The following is a 19,918-nucleotide window of genomic DNA, read 5'->3' as shown; positions in this document are numbered from 1 at the left end:
AGGGGTTTTCCACGTAAAATTTGTGTGTTCGATCTTTTCAATTTCTTCATTATTTTCTTGTTTGTTGCTTACACAGGTTTATCCATAACAATTTTTAATTAATTAAATTAATAAAAGATAAATAATAAATAAAAAGTTTTAGTTCTTGTAGAATAATCAAATGAACAGTTAAATTCTAGAATAACTCTATTTTATTCATGTAGTTTGCACTATAAAAAAGGGCAACCTTAAGCCAATTTACACATTCACAAGTTTAAGAAGCCCAAAAGATCTCTGCAGAATTCTTTAAAAAAGTTGAAGAACTTCAAGAAATACTGAGAAACAACATACCTGTTCTAAAAAAAAGTCACATTCCAATCCAATTCAATCGTGAAGAAAAAGATAAAAGTCAATTCTGAAGTAAGTTGCATTTTGATTCAAATTAACTAAAGAAAGCAGGTCCAAACTTGTTTTAAGAGCAAGTCAACATGACACTTGAAGCAATCTACATCCATACAAGATCAAGTTAGACGACCCTTGGATTGAAGTAAAATCAGAGAGAAGAATCAAATGAGCTTTTTTTGTAAAGAAATCCAAAGATTGTAACTTTTCTTTCAAAGTTATAAATAAAATTTGATTCTGAATTTTCAAGTCAACTTTCAACTTGAAATTTGTGTGCACAAATTTCTCGCACGCCTTATGGGACTATCTCTTTCATCTCTTCTCTCGAAAAGTTAAAGTTCAAAGTTGCGATAGCCTCAAAGAAGATCGCCATTAGCAAGCTTGCTCAGGCTAATTTCGCAGTCTATTCGACTTCATCATCAAGCATCAATATCCCTACTCATCCCTATGGCACTAGGTAGAAAACGAAAGCTCTTTTAGAGTTATTCAAACAAACTTCTTCTATGCTTAGTGGCAATTCACTTTTTGATGTTTCTTCATCTCAGAAGAAGTCTCTCTTCATGTATCAAGTATAGCTGGCTACTTATTATTTAAAGGAAAAAAGGTCCAATCAAGTTACCATGCCATTCCAACATCTTTCCCAAAGCTTAATTCAAGAGTGATGAATGTTATAACAACTAACACCACATCCTTGGAAGAACAAGTGGCATCTCTAGCAAAGACGGTGGAAAGTCTCACTGCTATCCTCAAAGAAAAAATGACCAGATGCCCTTCATGATGAAAAGGATCCTTGATCTTATTAGGAAGAGGTTAGTCAATAAAGAAGTTCAACATGAAAATCTACCAGAGGAGCATGGTGAATAGTCCAACGCGCAAGCTATCAAACATCCTCATACAACTATCGATGAAGTTGTCATTGTCGATCAACTCAAGGAGCTCATTAAAGAAGCTGTCAAGGATCAAGTTGATTGTGCAATTCAGTCTTCATACACATGCTAAGTTGTACTCGTACAAGATGGATCGCCTCAAAATGTCAACAAGCTATTAACCTTCTAAATTCCAATAGTTTGATGGCAAAGAGAATCCACACCAACATGTTGCTTATTTCATGGAGACTTGTAATGACATCAAAACTGATGGTGATCTCATGGTGAAGCAATTAGTCTGGTCACTAAAAGGAAATGGCTTCAATTGGTACACATACCTTGATCCTAGAACAATCGATAGTTCGGAACAACTTGAATGTGAATTTTTTAACAAATTCTACAGCACTCATCGCATTGTTAGGATGATTGAGCTTACTGGTGAAAGAAAATGGAAAGATGAACTTGCCATTAACTATATTCATCACTGGAGGGATCTGGGTTTGAACTACAAGGAAAGGTTGTCATAATCTTTAACCATCGACATGCGCATCGAAGGAATGAACTAGGGAATGTGTTACCTTTTTCAAGGCATCAAGTCAAAGACCTTTAAAGAGTTAGCCACTCGAGCTGATGATATGGAGTTGAGTATGACAATTGCTAGAAATTTAGAGCCTTTTATCTGATGGTTACTAAACTAACTATAATTGTGATAAAGGCAAGCGCACCTATCGAACAATAGTATAGCTATGGTGAGTAAGGAATATCGTATCCACAATGACTAAAAGTACTAGTAATTACCGTTTTCCTATTATTTAGCTAATAAATTGAAGTGATTGTTTTTAATCTAAATTTACTAATCTAATTTAACTACGAACGTAACAGAGAATGAAATAGGAAAATAATCGAAGATAACCAATGAGAAAGACAATACCCAAGAAAGAATCCACCTAGACTTCACATATTATTATAAATCTGAATTAAACGATTTATTCACTTGTGTCTTGATCCGTAGAAATCCCTAAATTATGTTATTATCTCTTTCGAAAGTAAGAACAACTGACTCAAGGTTGATTAATTGAATTCTCTTTCTAATTAAAACCCTTATCGTCACATTAACTCAATCTATGAATTCTCCTATTAGATTTGACTCTAATCTAATAGATTTACGTCATCCTATTTCTAGGATTGCATGCAACTCTACTCAATTATGTTAGATCTACTTTTAAATAGGGATTTTTGCTCCACTGAAATAAGCACATTAAACATGAATCAGTATCCTAAAAATATTAAAACACAAAATAAGCATACATAAATGAGAACAAGAATCAATTATTTATCGCGTAAAACATAAATTAAATAATAAGATTCATCATAGGTTTCATCCTCCCTAGTTATCTAGGAATTTAGTTCATAATCCTGAATGAAAACATCTCAAAGTCAGAATAACCACAAGACATAAAGATACTCAATAACACTTCGAAAAAAATTAAATGGAGATCTTTGATCTTGAAGGAGATCTACTTTCGAGTTGATTCCGATGGCGTTCTTCGAGTCTTTTCTTCGATCTTCTCTGAATGCCCCATTAAATCTTCTTCTAATTGGTATTTATAGACTTTAGAATGCTCAGAAAGTCTAAAAATTGGGTTTTTCTGCGAATTTGAGAAGTAGGGTGCGATACTGACATGGCTGGCACATGGGCGTGTGGCCAGCCTGTGTGGAAATGCCCAGGCTATGTGGATCTTAAAAACAGCTCTATTTGTCCAATTTTGGCTCTTTTTTCGCTCCTTTCACTCCTAAACGCTCTCCTAAGTATAGAAATATGAGTTTAAAGGATTAGGAGCATCAAATTCACTAATTTACATAATTAATCATCTAAAAATGCATTAAGAATGAGATTAAAAGATGTTACTTTTACAGCTTATCAAATATCCCCACACTTAAGTGTTTGCTTGTCCTCAAGCAAAATCCTCAACTCCCATTAAAATTAATATTTCTCAACTTGTAATTCCCATCAATAATGTCTCAAAATAATTCACAATTAGTCATGCATTGACAATTCAACCAAAAGAACATTAAAGTCTTAAACAATCCAAGCTAGAATTTTTAAATACGAAAAAGAAAATATGTGTCTCCCCTTATTTAAGCAGTTACCTTTAATTCAAAATTTACAAGAATCAACATCCTCACTAAAGATTCACTCAAATCACTCAAAGTGTTTAAGGTTCACGAATAAGCACTCAATAGTCAAACAAGAAAAGTCATTACCATAGGCTTGCATGAAAATCAAATCTCCACCACTATAAAATGAGATGATACACAAATCAAAAGGTCTTTAAAAGTTTGTAATGGGGCTTAGGTTAAGGGTGTGGAGAAAGGCCGAAAAAGATGGTTAAAATCGAGATCAAATTGATAAATTACCAAACTAGAAAAAATAACAAATGCTGAATTAAAAACAAGTGCGTAAATCAAGAACTATTCAAGAATAAGAAAATGAGCTTCTTCTCAAAATATGAATTTAACTGTTCACGCTCATAGAACTAAATAATAATCAGTATGTAAATATAAATATATTTTTTTTACAATAAAAAAAATTCAGCAAATCAAACAAAAGAATATAGTTAGGCATATAACCAAGTCACATCTCGACAAAATGGGAGTCAATAAAACGGGAAAAATTCTCAATGAACAAAAAAAATGAGTTGAGTTAACATTAATAGGTAATTTAAGAAACAGTGTGTTAGGCTCAACGGGGTTCACTAAGGGTTAATTATGTAGGTAGGCTTTTTATGGGATAAGTGCATTTAAACTTAAGTATCTTTATCATCTCAGTATATCAAATCAAAAGGTGTGGTCTCCATATGTATAATCGACGCAAGTTCTAGAATAACAAATCAAATTGACACACTCATAACCAATAATAAAATGAGAATGAAAAATGTAAGCTCTAAAAGCTCAAAATCTCACAAAAAAATCATGGTTTTTTATGTCAATCTTGCAAATTTCAAATTTCAATATAATACTTCAATTTAGAGAAACAACCTAAAAATTTTAATTTCTGAAACATAGCCTATCATGCCTGATTCTCTCATGTCTTAAAGTTTAAATCAACCAATACACAATTATCTATAAATTAATCCAAAACACATCAATAAAAATCTCAAATCGACAAAAATTCATTCTAATGAAAATATAAGAAAATCACTTAAACACAAGACATAATTCAAAGATTTTCTAATAATTATATAAATAACCTCCCCGCACTTAAGATGTACATTGTCCTTAATGTACAAATAGATATAATCACAGTGTAAACAGAATATCATAAGAGAGGGAGAAAACTGAAATTGCCCTGAATATTGGATGAAATCCCCAACATAGTGAAAAGCTTAATTGTAGTCAAATCTAAATTTAGTGCATGATTCCGAGCAAACTAATAAAAAAATAAACACAAATAATGAAGAAGATTAAGGGGTTATAACTCGAGTAGAAACAACCATAAAAATAAAAATACAGTTCAAAAGATAAAAACGAAATAAGTCTAAGAAAATAAGTATAAACATAAAAATAAAAATAAAAATAAAACAAATAAACTTAATGGTCCTCATCATTAGAAGCATCGGTGTCGTGAGTCATCGGCACTAAAGAGGAGATATAGAGATGTTGACAGATCTGCTACAGTGCTGAATCAATATTGTCGAACCTCTAAAAACAGTGCTACTCGAAGTGAGTGAACCGCTCGGAAAGATCCACTAAAGTACCAGTAAAAGAAACAGGACGGTGACTCGAAGGTGGAAGATGAGGTGGATCATCGTGATGGAAAGGGACATCATCAGTGAAGTCCTCGGGTTCATTCTGAGAGTCAAAATGAAATAATCGGTACTGAGGAGCATCTACTCCACGAAGCCGCTCGATCATCCTCATATGGGTCATGCTCGATATTCTCTATGGGGACATTTGTCGGTGAATGTAAGCATAGAGAACTGCTCTGTTGTGTTTAGGAGGCTGAAGTGTCGAGCAAGTCGAGTCACATAAAGGCCTAAACATATAAGGTCCTTCCTGTTACGGTCTATCTAATGGCAGAAAGCGAGGGCGATGAAATAGGCTAAATAAAAATATGCCCTATGGCCATGCCCCATAAAAAATATGCATCGGTAGTATTGACGACTCTAGTGCTCTCTCTCTTACTGGTCAAAGTATGAGCAAAAAGGGCATGAATATACCGTAAAGCTAGAGAGAGAGAAGTCGCCTTCGAGCGACTCACTTCATAAGGTGTCGTACTCGCCTTAAGATCTACCCAACAAGTAGATGGCGAGTAGTGGATCTGTCGTTGTAGGCGGAGGAAGTTCTCAACACTCATAAACTCCTCCGTGTATAATCCCAAAGTAGCGTTGAACTCAAGGACACTCATATGGCGCACTAGGCCACGGAGTCGAAAAGTGATAGTGCTCGACTTGTCATGAGTCGTCATCACATGCTAAAGACTAAATGTAGAGCAAAACTCTAAAGTCAGCTCCGTGTATGTGGGGTTAATGATAGAGAAGAACTCGTCCCTGGGGCTGTAGCAATAAAGGCTCGAACATGATTAGCTAAGTTAACCTGCTCCAAAGCGGCTCAATCAATACATCGACCTAAGCCAAGTGGTCGCAGTCGAAATAGCTGAAATAAGTCATCTTAGGAACCCGTTAAAAATCGAATATAGGGATGGTGGGCCTCGGTGGAAGCGCTCGAGAAGAAGGTTGCGCCAGGTGTCTTCCGCTTTTTCGAAGTGAGGACGTCGACCTTGGACTTGCTTCGTGTGTTCGTCATGATGAATCTATAATAAAGCAATCAAATAAATTAAATAGACGAACCAACATAATAGATGCAAGTTAATAGGAAATAAAAATCTAAGTTAAGCTCAACAATTGGACTAATAAAGAAATTGACTTTGAACATAATAAAACTAGTGGAACGCAGTAAGAAGAAAAAAAAACTAATAATGAACAATAATAAAAATGAATAAGCAAGAATAGAAATAATAGTGGAACGCAAAAGAATAAGGATATATGAAAAAAAAAGTAAAGTAAAAACATAACACTAAAACAATGGTAAAATAAAAAATAAATCAACTAAAAAAATAAATAAATGCATACTACTGCTTAATGCAAAAAATAATAAGAACAATAATAAAAAGGAAGGGCAAAAGAGGGAACTGACGGTGGGGCGGTAGTAGGTACGGAGGCGCGGCGGTCGACGGGCGTGGTGGTGCGCAACGAGGTTGGGGAAGGGTGGAGGTTGTAGCGTGGGGGTGGTTTACAGTTTGAAGGGGAGAAAAGCAAAAGGGAAAAAAAGGGAAGGGAACTGTTGGGGGAAAGAAAAGGGTTGAGTTGTGCATCGGTGGTGACGACGGGGAAAAAGGGAACGGGCGAGGGGCGATTGGGATTTGAAAGGGGTGGAGGGGAGATGGAGAAGGAAAGGTCAGGTGGTTACGTGGTGGTGCGGGGACAAAACCTGAGATTAGGTGGTTCGGGTGCGATGGGAGAATGTGCGACGATGGAGATTAAAGGGAAGGGCGGTGTGGTGGTGAACGGTGACCGAAAAGGGGTGATTGTAAAGAGCAACAGCTAGGGTTTGTGGGCAAAATTTTTAGGGAAGATGAAGGTAAAAAATTAGGGTTTGGGGTTTAAAAGGGGGACATGGTAGTGTAAAGCCCATGTTGGGCCACACGGCGGTGCCACACGTCCGTGTCGCACGCCCGTGTGGTTCATTTTTAGCCCGTATGCATTTTAAAAATATAGGTTCAGTCTTCACACGGCCTCGGACACGCCCGTATGTCTAGGTCGCGTGGCACACACGGCCGTGTGCAACCTCCTTCGCTTTTCCCATGCTCGTGTCTCGCACACGGCCGTGTGCCTAGTCCGTGTAACTCTCTGACTTGATTTAAAAAATGAAAAAAATTAGCTCCAGGCTATGTGGATCCTAAAAACAGCTCTATTTGTCTGATTTTGGCTCGTTTTTTGCTCATTTCACTCCCAAAGGCTCTCCTAAGTATAAAAATATGAATTTAAACGATTAGGAGCATCAAATTCACTAATTTACATAATTAATCATCCAAAAACGCGTTAAGAATGAGATTAAATTATGTTACTTTTACAGCTTATCATTATCCAAGAGCCAAAGGGGCAAAGAGAAGCTAGAAACTCACAAAAGAGGCAAGACAATTCCTAATAAAGGAGAAAACAAACAATCTATAGTCGTAAACTCTAAGTCTCTCAAGGTGTTTTCGAAATCCAACCAGTCTTACGAAGCAACACCTTCTTCATCTCAAGATAGAAGTAAAGGGAAAATCACTTTGAAAGAGAGGCAAAAAAATAAGTATCCTTTGAAAGAGAGGCAAAAATTGGAATTGATCTCCATCTTGCCATATTGGTGTTAAAAAAATTGGAACTGATCTTTGCCTTGCCATGTTAGTGTTGAAAAAAACCCAGAACTAATCTCCGCCTTGTTGTGTTGATGTTGAAAAAAAATCAATATTGATCTCCACCTTGTCATGTTGGTGGTAAAAAAAAATGGAATTGATCTCCACTTCGCCATGTTGATGAAAAAAATTGAAATTGATCTTTTCCTCGCCATGTTGGTGGTTAAAAAGAAATAGAAACTGATCCTCGTCTCGCCATGTTGATGTTGAAAATCAGAACTAATCTCCACCTCATTATGTTGATGTTGAAAAAAATATCGAAACAAATCTCCGCCCTACCATGTTGATGTTGACAAATCAAAATTGATCTCAACTCGGAAATTATATGCCCTAACCATTGCCAAAGTCTTGGAGGAATGATATATCACGTCTTTGGTCCATGCCCAATATTTGTCGATGTTTTCAAAAAAATCTTGAAGACAACTTGCTCTTCCTTCTTGGCATACACCTTCAACTTCGATGGTTAACTATAGATGGTTGATACTACTAATTATGGTCTTTGAAGTGCAACATAACAAGCTAAAAGAAAAAACAAGTCAAAGAAAAAGGGAGGAAAAAAGTTTTGATGATGTAAGGGACGTAGGTGATATGAAAAAAAATATTGTCTGCCCAAACTTTAAATTGGCTTTGGAAATTGATATCAAGATTGACTCTCACGAGATCGAATAATGATTGTGTTTCTATACTTCAACATTGATACATAAAAAATCTTCCGAGACAAAAGAAGAAGAAGGTATTTATAGAACATCCAAATTTGTTTGTCAAAACTTCAGCTTGAAGTAGAAATAATGTTCTTAATTGTATTTGCAAAACCATATCCTTGAAGAAGAAGAAGAAGAAGAAGAAGAAGAAGAAGAGCATGTGCACATGGATGGGAGAGCAACAAATTTGGGCGCCTGAAGGAACTAATTTCGCACGTGGGATTGAAAAGCATCAAAATTTGTCACTTAATTTAAAAAATTGTTTCTTTTGACGCACAAAAATACAGATGAATTCGGGTATAAAATCAAATTAAATTCAAGATTTGTTCACTTGTTATACTCAACAAAATTCGTGTAATTATACACATGAAACTTTAATTATGGTTTAAATATATACTTGAAATATTAATTTTGATTTAATCATACACATTTAAAAAATAAATACATCATTTTATTTTTATATTGAATAAATATTATTTATGCGTATAATATAGAAACATAAAATAATGTTATATCAATAATTGTGTTAATAATTTACAATAAGTGGATCAAATAAAAATTTTATGTATAAAATTATACAAAATCAAAATTGATGCTTTATATTTTAATACCAATGTCTCTTGTAACACTGACTAATTATAGTAATAAGAAAGAGTTGTTAATCCAAAATCCAGTGTTATCATCATGCTTAGAGATGAATGATCCATAAACATCCACCAAATGCAACCTCCTAATTACTATTTTCTTTTTGCTTTTTTTAACAAACCAAATTTCTTTTATCAAAATAAAAAAAATAAATTTGAGAAATAAATCAATAATTGCACAGGAAAACCATATTCTTTTTATTTCAAAAATCACAAATTTCTCCAAAGATGGGACCCACAAGGCTTTTATAATGCTTAAAAATCGTTTTTTACACGTAAGTGCGGGCCCAACGTAAAGATTCTGGTCTCCAATCAGCGGACCCACGCTTCAATCAATTTGAAAGGTCAATGGATTGGCCAATTGGGAAGTTGTGGGGATTTGGAGTAAAATAACTTTTTAATAAATTTTAAAAATGTTTAATTGATTTTTTATATTTAATTTTATTAGTTTTAAAATTTTCTTTTGAGGATAATTAAGTTGAATAAATGTGTAAAATTTGAGGGTTAAATTTTTTATACCTTATATAAAAACATTAAATTTTAACGGAGGATTATTTTGCTCACTAATAGTTTTGGACTAATTTGTCCATTCTTTTACTAAAAGGCTAAAATGCAATTTAAGGTATAGTAAAAGGGTTTTGTATAACTTTTTCCTATTCTTTTAGATTCCTGAGTATATAAACTTAATTATTTATTTCAACACTATAATTATTCAAACATATATTTATATATATATTTTTATAAAACTTATATTTATACTTATGTTGTACTTTTGGATGTGTTGTATTAACCATGTATTATTTGGAATTTAATCTTTATATTTTTGTTTTCAAGAATTTAGTCATTTTACTTTTCAGAATTTATAAATAATATTATAATGAATCTGAATTTAACAAAATAATTTTATTAATTTTATTAATTAGACCAAAATTTTAAAATGTAAGACAGATTAAATTTTTAAAATTAAAAGTGTAAAATTAAATTTTAAATTGATAAAAGCATGTAAAAACCGTTGGTTTGAGACAGCCATCTTAGCACCCTTAAAACATGTGCCTTAATAATTAATAGGGTTGGTTTTTGTTTTATGTAGTATAACTTCTTTGACGGTTTTTAAAATTAGATTGCTAGTTGAATTAATTAAGTTATTAGTTCGTTGATTTAATTGGTTCGATCAATTTGACTAAATAAATTATAAAAAAATTTGATTCAACTGGTTCAATCGATTTTTTACCCAGTTTAACTAGTCTATACTGATTCCTAAATCAACCAATTAAATACCTTTCTCTAAACTAATACTTCAGCCGACTCTCGATTCATCCGGTTCAAACAACCTTGCTCCAGATTGCTCATAATGGGCATAATATTTCCACAATTAAGGTTTAAAATATTATTATTTCTTCTCTTTATAAGGTTAGGTATGTATGACAACTTATAATTTAAGTAAAAATAGTCTACAACACCCTAAATTAATTTAATCATATTTGAAGTTTTTCCTAATATTTTTTATATAAGTAATATAATAATTTTTTATTCACAATTGTTTTTATAATATAAAACAGAAATGGTAGGTAAACAATTACAACCAAATGAGATGCCAAAATGATATTCCCTTCCCTTGAATCCCTCCATTTCTATCCAATTGTTCTATAGGTAGGTTTCATTATATTAATCATGTATGATCATGAATAACATTCTAAAATAGCTGATATTGAGTTGAAACTTTAAGAAATGGTCAAAGGACAAAAGGGTATTACATAAATATCCTAAATTGATCTCGTGCAAAGATCAACTCTTTTGTTACCCATATCACTTGAGCAATACACATATGGTATGAAACATGTGTTATATATGTAACACCCTACGCTCGAACCAACCATCAGATCCAGGTATGGAAAGTTACAAGTTGACCCATTCGATTACTCCAACGCTTCTATTTAAACACTCTGACAATATCTCCAACGAGTAGTTCGTTCTTACTGCCACGAAGTGAGTTGACTTTATTAGTCGATTCACTATCACCCAGACAACGTTCTTCTTGGATGCGCAAACAGGCAATCCCGTCACAAAGTCCCTTGTGATTTTATCCCACTTCTATTCTGGAATCTCCAACGAGCACAATTTTCCAAAAGGAATATGATGTTCTTCCTTAACCTTCTGACAGGTTAAGCACTTCATCACATACTTTGCTATTTCTCCCTTTATTCCTAGCCACTAAAATAATTTCCTTAGATCCCATTACATCTTCACTCTTCGAAAATGAAGGGAATAGGGTTCTTGATGACTTTCTTTCACTATTTCCTGCTTGAGATTTTCCTCTTTTTGAACATATAGCATTCCTATAAAGCATAATTCTCCTTCCTTTCCCAACCTGAAATTCTTATTATTGCCAGACTTTACGCGTTCCCTTATTTCGTTTCCTCACGCTTCCTTTCGTTGTGTTTCTATGATTTGAGAAAGGAACATGGGTTGTGCCCTCAACTCAGCAACAATTGACCCATCACTCCCTAAACATACCCTTGCTCTCAAAGAAGCCAGAGTTGATGCAGTCTTTCTACTCAGGGTATCGACTACTACATTCACTTTGCTTGGATGGTACTCAATAGTCAAGTCAAAATCTTTTAACAGTTCAAGCCATCTTTGCTGGCATAGATTCAACTCCTTTTGAGTGGGCAGATACTTCAGGCTCTTGTGGTCATAAAATATGCGACATTTTTCTCCATAAAGACAATGCATCCAAATCTTTAGAGCTAGCACTACAACTATTAGTTCCAAGTCATGAGTTGGATAAGTCTTCTCATGAGTTAGGAGTATAGTATAATTGTGCTTTACATTTTTTTGAAGAATGGTTAGATAAGTCGTGTTTTACATGCACCGAAGTACAACTATTATTCATAGACTTTGTAGCACTTTGCACATCATAGTTGGTGTAATTGATGGATATATGTATATCTGATTACATTTCCATGATTGGTTAACTGGGTAAAAGACTTATATGTATGTGTTAACGATTCAATGTGAAAGAATGAATTGTCAAACATTTTCATGATTGATTAATCGAGGCAAACACACAGTCCCTCTGGGACTAACTAAGGTGGGTGACACACCTCTTTAGGAACATTAGGGTCGTCGCCCATCATGTATTAAATGGATTCATTCTTGTATTTGGTATAATTATATCTATTGTATGATCTATAAACCAACTCATATAATTTATCCAACCCAATAACTAATTTTTCTATTCCCAAAATATTATTAATTAAAATAAATTTAATTTAAAGTACACTGACAGTCAGTCAACTTTGATTAAAATAACAACTTAATCACTAAACTTTAAAAAAATGACAAATCAGTCACTAACAGACATTTTCCATTACAGACGTAACAAAAAGCTGAGGTGGCCCATTAACTAGCCACGTTGGACATTAAATAGCTACATGGAACCCCAATTTAAAAACCCTAGTTGTTGGGAAAAAAAAGAAGAAGAAGAAGAAGAAAAGAAGAAATGGAGATACCCACTATTGATTTGAGTTTTCTCTTTCATTTTCTCTATTGATTTTCTCGGCATCCAAACAATAGAGAGTTTAGCCCTCTGCATCGCGACTTCCTCTGACTTTTATTCTAACTTTTCTCTCATCTCCTTCACATTTTTGGCAGCCAACTTTTTCTATTCCCTACGGTCCATTCTAGCCCAAAACCCTCGATCAAACAAAAGTGCCTCGTGAGGGAGTTTAGTGCATCGCAGATAACGACGATTCTTGAGTTGCTTACTATAGCAAATTCTTAAGTTGGGATGTGCCAGGGTAGTAACACAAATACCTTGCGCATAAAAAAAGAGATGTTCCAATGCCTAATAGGAATTTCTTCAAACGACTTATCTACTTCAAAAGTTATTCACTAACAACTCGCATTTTAAAGTTTGCAACTATGGGCTTGAGAGCTGAAACGAAGGAAACTGTGTAAGGCAAACCGATACTAGGCTTGTAGGAGGAGATTTTGATTTTCTGGAAAAGGAGTTCGGATGAGGGCTTAGCAGAATAGGAATAAGAGGTATTGTTGGTAGTTCTGTTAGAACGGTGGAGGTCTTCGAGGTGGCGCTTTTGCAGGGCACGCTGTTCTTCAAGGCGTTGGAACGCAGGTTGTGCTTTTCCATTTCTTTTCTTCTTCTTCTTTTCTTTTTCTTCTTCTTTTTTTGGTTAAAGGAAGCTAATATAGACATTTCCAACGTGGACGTCATCTAGTTAACTGGCTACGTCACCTGTTCCATTAGACCTGTAATCTAAAATGTTCGTGGGTGACAGATTTATCACTTTTCGATAATGCTAGTGATTAGTTTGTTATTTTCTAAAGTTTAGTGACTATTTTTTTTATTTTAATCAAATTTGAGTGATTGTCAGTGTACTTTACCCTAAATTTAATTAATTCACTCAATTAAATTATTTTCTCAACCCAATTCTAATTCCATTAAAGTCTAATACTAGAATTTATAAGTAAATAAATTTAATTGTCTTTTTTTCTTAAAATTGTGATGATTAACTAATTTTAGTTTTTACTTTAAACTTCGATTATTTAATAATAATTCAAAAAAATTAAATGAACTACTAAGTCATCTCTTATCTCATGCGAGAAAATCATTCACGCCAGCTAATGATCCATGCAATCTATTTTTTTTATTGTTTCCATGCACTCAACGTATCAATTCAAATGCAATCCTTTAAGGGTTGTGTTGAGCTAACGGAGGGATCGATTGAACATATATAACTAGGGCTTAATAATTTATAATTAAGTTTTGACTCTTCATCTATTAATTACAACATTATAGTCATGGAGTTAATCTACTAAAAGTACCATAATTGAACTCTCCTTATTATATACCATTACAAAAACAACTTATAATTATGTTTGTCTAATGACCTTGTCATATGTGTGTTATCCTCATAAGATATCATTTATCTCTTTGGGTTAAATTCGCTCATTTAATATGATCGGATCATATTTTATCTCATGATAACCATTGCACCTTCCTTAATGAAAAGTCAAATACTAATACATAGTAAATAAATCATTCGTTCGATCTGTAGTCACGTTTATTTATAATCAACCATGTAATGTTAATGAGAGAATATTATTTACCTTTTATTGGAATATGAGTTCCACTATTGTAAGTAAAGCTATATCATACATAAGTCGTATAGACAACATATCAACTTTTGGCTCTATTACCAATTGAACTCATATTTTTAATATATCAAAATATACAAGTTACATACACATAGTCAATTACTTACTCAAGATTGAGGTAAGTCACACTATGAACGTTACAACTGAATAAATTAATAAATGAATCTAAGATATAAATTCAACTTGGGTCATGTTCGATGTGCAGACAATCACATCCATTCTCTATATATCTTTCTAAGAGTCATTCATACCCCAATTTGACTTAATAGACAACATAATAGTCTATTGAATCAATTTGCTCAATTTTTATTCTTCAGACTACGGACCACTTAAATGAGCTACTAATATAAGTTGTCTTCTTGCAAAATGACCCGACCACACGATGCAACTTAATATTAGTTAAACACTAAATAGTTAGTGAGTTGATATTTTTTTATATGTATTTTGCTTTTCGTGAAAAATTCATTGAGGATAAATACAAAAGATAAATAATATAAACTATGAAATTTTATTAAACTAGTTCATCCACGATCATTTAAATTAAATTCTAATATTGAATAATAAAAAACATATTAATGTGATATTTTTAAGAAAGTGAATAACGAAGTTGAAATATAGATTGAGTCATATTCATATATTATATAAAATGGAATTGTATCAATATGATATACAATGCTCAACCTTACTAATTCATGTCTAAACTACGTAAGAATATATACGAATTACCTAGATATAAACTATCCATCTTTCCTTTACCGTATAGCAAAGCAGGATATAGAAATTGAAACTGATTTTTCGCGTATTCTCAGACCTCAAGTGTTTGGAGAAGGGAGAATAAAAGTAGAATATGGGCCGATGGAATTGAAGTTGGGTTTGGTTTCATGCAACAAAATCCGGCAACAATTGTGCAGCAAACCTTTTCCTGTTTTGCATCTCAAAGGTACTGGAATGAGAAGCTTGTTGAGTGTTGTTGATCCCGCAGAAATCTACTTCACTTTGCCCTAATTCTAACCTTCTTCCTAGCTGAATGTTCTGGTTCGATAGCAAGCTCTGGTGGTTCCCCGAGAGAGACAGGTTCTCACAATGGGGAAGACCAAGGGTGAGCGAAACACTGTTTCCATGAAACCTTTGTGTCAACTGGTTGGGGTCGAACCTCCCGATATCTCCCATGGCACTGTATGTGGGAAATCCACTACCCGTATTATCAGTTCCAGTAAAAAACGAGTAGCTGTCCTTGGGCAGCCTTTCATCTCCGAAATTCATGTTGATTTCCCTTGTTTCACCTTGCTTCATTTCCATGTCCATTGAAAGGATGCTACTAGGAGAATTTTGTAACTCGTTGACGCTACTCCTTGGCTTTTTGGGGCTTCTTTGAGCTGCGCCATCAAGGTCACATGATCCAATAAGATTGAAGGCAGTGGCTGTTTGTGGAAGAAAGGAGCCTCCCATTGTGGAGTTGGAAAATTCAGTAGGGGGCATATTCTGCTGCTGGTTGATGGATTTCTCGGGCTGGGATTGAGCTTTAACTTGATTCATCATAAATGACACATTTTCTTGATGGGCACTAGAGCTGGACTCTGACTCCTTTTGCACACTTTTGTTTGCCTTCACTTCGCTACCATTCCTTTCTTGTTCCTTCACTTCCTCCAAATACATTTCTTCAACCATTGGCTTCCAAAGTCGAACTCGAGCATTTATGAACCAGTTTGAAACCTGCATTCCAAGTTACATCGTAACGATGAATAAAAGACATAAGGTCAAATTACTATAATTAAATTTGGGGTTTAATCTCTACACTTCAATTTGTCATAATTTGATTCCCTGTGATTAGTTACTCCAAATAATTCATACCCTTCAAAAACATAATTTGACCAACGAATATATGGAAATGGAAGAGTGAGGATGCACATACCTGGCCTCTTGTGAGCCCTGTTTGTTTGGCAAGCATATGTTTGTCTGAATCTTTAGGATACCTGGAAACAGAAAAAGTTGAAAAGGGATTTGAGCTAAAGGTAATGTATACAAGATGATGATGATGATGGTGTAAGAGGGGTAGCACATACGGATGAAGGAAGTGCTCGAAAAGCCAAGCACGAAGAACGGAAACAGCACGTTCAGGTAATCCTCTTTGGGGTCTCCAAGCATTGTGTTGGATCATCCCCAACTGCTGCAACGCTCGCTGTTGTCGGAGCTGATGGTCAACGTACCTTAGTCTCGAACCGTCCACTTTTGCACCTAAGCAATCCTCTTCTCCTAAACTCTTGCTTGTGGCTTTGATTTGTCCTGATATTGCATCTTTCAGACACCTGAATTGCTTCGATATTGTCTTCAAAGCAAGGGCTGTGTAGGATTTTGCTGCGCCCAATCCCGCTGCCTGCTCGAACGAAGATACTACTATGTGCATTTGATGATGGTACTGTCTGTATCTTTGCTCCACCTTCATGTTCGCCGAAATGGAAAATCAGTACAAAAGTACATGAAAAAAAAAAAAAACTTATTTCCATAATTATAATTAAAGATCAACAATGCAAAAAATAAGTACATACACATTAATATTCCAAACATCAGTGGAATAGTTTAGCAAAGTTGAACATTTTGGATCGCTTGATGTGTAAATAATTTTATAAACCATCATTGAAAATAAATTCAAGTGAATTCAATTTTCAAAATTTATGATGTAATGTAAGTGTGTATCAAATACAAATCATATAGTATTAAACAATATCTTATCAGGTACAACAAGATTCAATTAATTAGTTTTTTTATTTCCCACAAATTTAATTGAATGTATAAATTAAAATATATTATATTTATTTTTAAAATTGATTATAGAATTTAAAAACCTTTTAAAACGTAAAATAAAAAATATAAATGTTAAATTTTCTCTAAAAAATTATAGCTTGTATTAAGATCAATTAAAATATATTTTAATAATTTAAAAATTATTAAAAAATTATAATGTTTTAGGAATATTAATTATGATCAATTTTTTTAAAATAATTAGTATCTGATTTATTATAAATAGATGTCTCACTCCTTAGTGAACATTAAATAAAAAATATTATCTGTAAAAAAGTTAATTGTGTTAATTTTTTTTAAATTCAGTAGATTTTTTAAAAATTCAACAGTATTTTACCAATTTTTAAAGTAAATAATTTATTAATAAAATAAAATTTAAATATGATTTAAAGTAAATAATTGTATTAAACAATATTTATATATTGTTTTATTTTTTCACTAAACAGTGTTTTTAATTTAACTATGTAATTTAATATTATATTTTGAAAACAAAGGGTTTGAATTAAATATTTAAAGACAACAATTTAATAATAATATAAAATTAAATTAAAAATTCAGTAGATTTAGAAAAGATAAACAGTATTTTTACAATTTTTGAAAAATATTAATTAAAGGTTTAAAATATGTTATTAATTTGTATGTGTATTTTAATATTTTATTTGACAAAGTTCATTAATATATATTAAAACTGTTGTTAAACATAGGAATATTTTAGTAGTGTTTAAAAAAATTTAAAACCATTATTTGAAGAATTATAATTACTTGTGTAAAACCTATTCAATAAAAATTAACTCATTGTATAAATAAAAACTGTTTATAAATTTGTAATAATAATTTTAAAAAATTTGTATACCATTTATAAAAATTTAACTTTTAAAAACGATAAATAACCTCAGGGTTTTAATTTTCATATAGATTTTGTATTTAATTATGTTGTAAAAAGTTACTTATCTGTTCCGTGAAAATTATTTTGAAACAGTGATAATAATATAATTTTATTTTAAATTTGGAAAATTCTGATGCTACCAAATGTTAAAATTTGTATTGTGAAGACAAATTGTTTAAAAGCTTGAAATATATATATATATGGGTATTAGGGTTTAGGTAAAAGGGTTGTAGAAGGAGAACTTGTTCTGTGCATGAATTGGGAGATGAATGATAATCTTCACTAATAGCAGTAAATTTGGCTTTCAAATATAGGATGGAAATTAAAACGAACCTCATCAAGCATACTGACAAGTTTAGCTTTCTTCATCTGCAGCTCCTGTCTTTGAGCTGTGGTGAGCTCAGCTCCACGTTTAGCCCCATTTTCACCAGCGCTTGAACCCTCTCCAGCCACCGATTCTTTGTTCACCTTTATCTTCTCCTCCTTGGTCCCCTCAGACACGTCCGTCTTTATCCCTTTCCCCACATTAACGACTTCATCAAGAAGCTCTTGTGCAGCTCTCAAGTACTTTGATCCCAAAACCACACTCTGAGCCCCAGAAATCCCATTCGAAAGAACGGAAACCGATGACGGCGAGTTCCCTGATATCCTCACATCTTCACCCAGTGACATAGTAGGAACTTGAGGTTGTCCTTGTATGTCTGTTTCAACATTATTGCTTGACCTATAACCCACTTGTTGGGATGATAGACTCAGGGACAAACCTTGCCTTGGGGACACCACCGGCCGTTGAAACCCCGACTGCGACGCAACATCATGGGACCCACCAGAGTTATCTCCTGTAGCTGCTGCCGACACAACCTGCGGATGGCTACTTCCTGGGGAATTCTGATGATCAACACTTGAACCCCATAAGTTAGAGTGGAAACCGGGGACTACACCTTGAAGGGGGGATGGACGGTGGGGATCGTCGGAATTGAGCGGTTTGATGGAGGTGGATGGTGTTGGGAGAGGGAGACCAAGGAAACGCTGATGATGGTTAGGCGGTGGTGCTTGGGGTAAGCTTGTGGGGTTTAAGAAGAACATGTTAGTGGCAGCCGATGGTTGTTGGTGTGTGTCAGCGTAGGGAACGTAGTTGGGGTTCATGAGATAAAGCGTTTGCAACCCATCAGCTGAAGCAGCCTGGAAATCTGAGCTTCCATGAAAATACGTCGCCATCTCAAACTAAGGTATTGAGATGATAGATTTGATCTTAAAAGTCGTACAAAAACGAAAAAGAAAAATCAAAGGAAAAAAAGATGAGATAAAGAATAAAAATGAAAAGGGAAAAGAATTGAGGAGGGGGAAAGGAAAGCCGTCAAAGGATGTTGCAGAGACAGGCAAAGTACCATATTCCAATCCAATTATGGCTAAAAACACACGAGAGGAGATGCATATCTGTGAGAGTCAGCACACGTTGTGTCTAAATGCCTATCATGGAAGCAAAAAAAAAAAAAAAACTATATGTCTTTTTAGGCTTTTAGGTGTATGACTGTATATAGTTTTGCAGATCTTGTCAGACTCAAATTTCTTTGCTATTTTTCTTCCCTTTCAGTTCATAAATATATGATGATAATTGATAATACATAAAAGAAAGAGAAAGAGATGCAAAGCAAAAAAACAACAGAAAATGATACCCACTTTTTCTTTTCCTTTCTTTTTCTCTTTTTTGGTTATTTCCCCTTCAAAAATATAGCTCTGTGCTGGTTTGTGATTGGAGGGAATTTTAATTAAATAAATTTCACTTTTTAATATTTTGTGGTCCCTTTCTTTTCATTATCTTATCGCTCTAATGGTGTTAGGTAACAACAAAAGATCATTTTGAAAGTGAAAAAAATAACAGTGGAGCATGCCGCTGGAAAACGAGGAAATGTCCATATTTCTAAAGAAAGGGTTTCTTAATGTACAACTCAATGCGGAGGGTGTAAATGAGACACTAATGTCGTACGTTACTGGAGTTCAATTCC

At 33.7% G+C, this 19,918-nt stretch overlaps 1 protein-coding gene across 2 annotated transcripts; it reads right to left on the bottom strand.

Moving 5' to 3' along the window:
- Positions 1 to 14,834: 14,834 nt before the first annotated feature.
- Positions 14,835 to 19,699, bottom strand: LOC105799260 (BEL1-like homeodomain protein 1). 2 transcript variants are annotated; one of them, XM_012629718.2, is made up of 5 exons: positions 19,301 to 19,596; positions 18,246 to 19,163; positions 16,291 to 16,664; positions 16,140 to 16,200; positions 14,835 to 15,940 (listed from the first exon to the last, which is right to left on the bottom strand). In XM_012629718.2, exons 2-5 carry the CDS (start codon positions 19,128 to 19,130, stop codon positions 15,107 to 15,109), a joined length of 2,154 nt encoding a protein of 717 aa, XP_012485172.1. In that variant the 5' UTR covers positions 19,131 to 19,163; positions 19,301 to 19,596; the 3' UTR covers positions 14,835 to 15,106. The 2 variants fall into 2 exon arrangements, with proteins under 2 accessions (XP_012485172.1, XP_012485171.1); XM_012629717.1 differs by having other exon boundaries at positions 18,246 to 19,699.
- Positions 19,700 to 19,918: the final 219 nt, after the last annotated feature.

Source organism: Gossypium raimondii, chromosome 9, assembly GCF_025698545.1.
Source record: "Gossypium raimondii isolate GPD5lz chromosome 9, ASM2569854v1, whole genome shotgun sequence".
In the NCBI taxonomy this organism is placed as follows: Eukaryota; Viridiplantae; Streptophyta; class Magnoliopsida; order Malvales; family Malvaceae; genus Gossypium; species Gossypium raimondii.
This window is presented reverse-complemented; position numbering and strand designations above follow the sequence as displayed.

What these genes read in the sequence shown, in the direction of transcription:
- LOC105799260 (XM_012629717.1), bottom strand. Translation starts at nt 19,130, where the DNA reads ATGGCGACGTATTTTCATGGAAGCTCAGATTTCCAGGCTGCTTCAGCT. An exon ending in TTGTCAGTATGCTTGATGAG is followed by an intron (nt 16,665 to 18,245) that starts GTTCGTTTTAAT and finishes GCGAACATGAAG; the next exon opens with GTGGAGCAAAGATACAGACA. An exon ending in CAGGGCTCACAAGAGGCCAG is followed by an intron (nt 15,941 to 16,139) that starts GTATGTGCATCC and finishes CTTGGAATGCAG; the next exon opens with GTTTCAAACTGGTTCATAAA.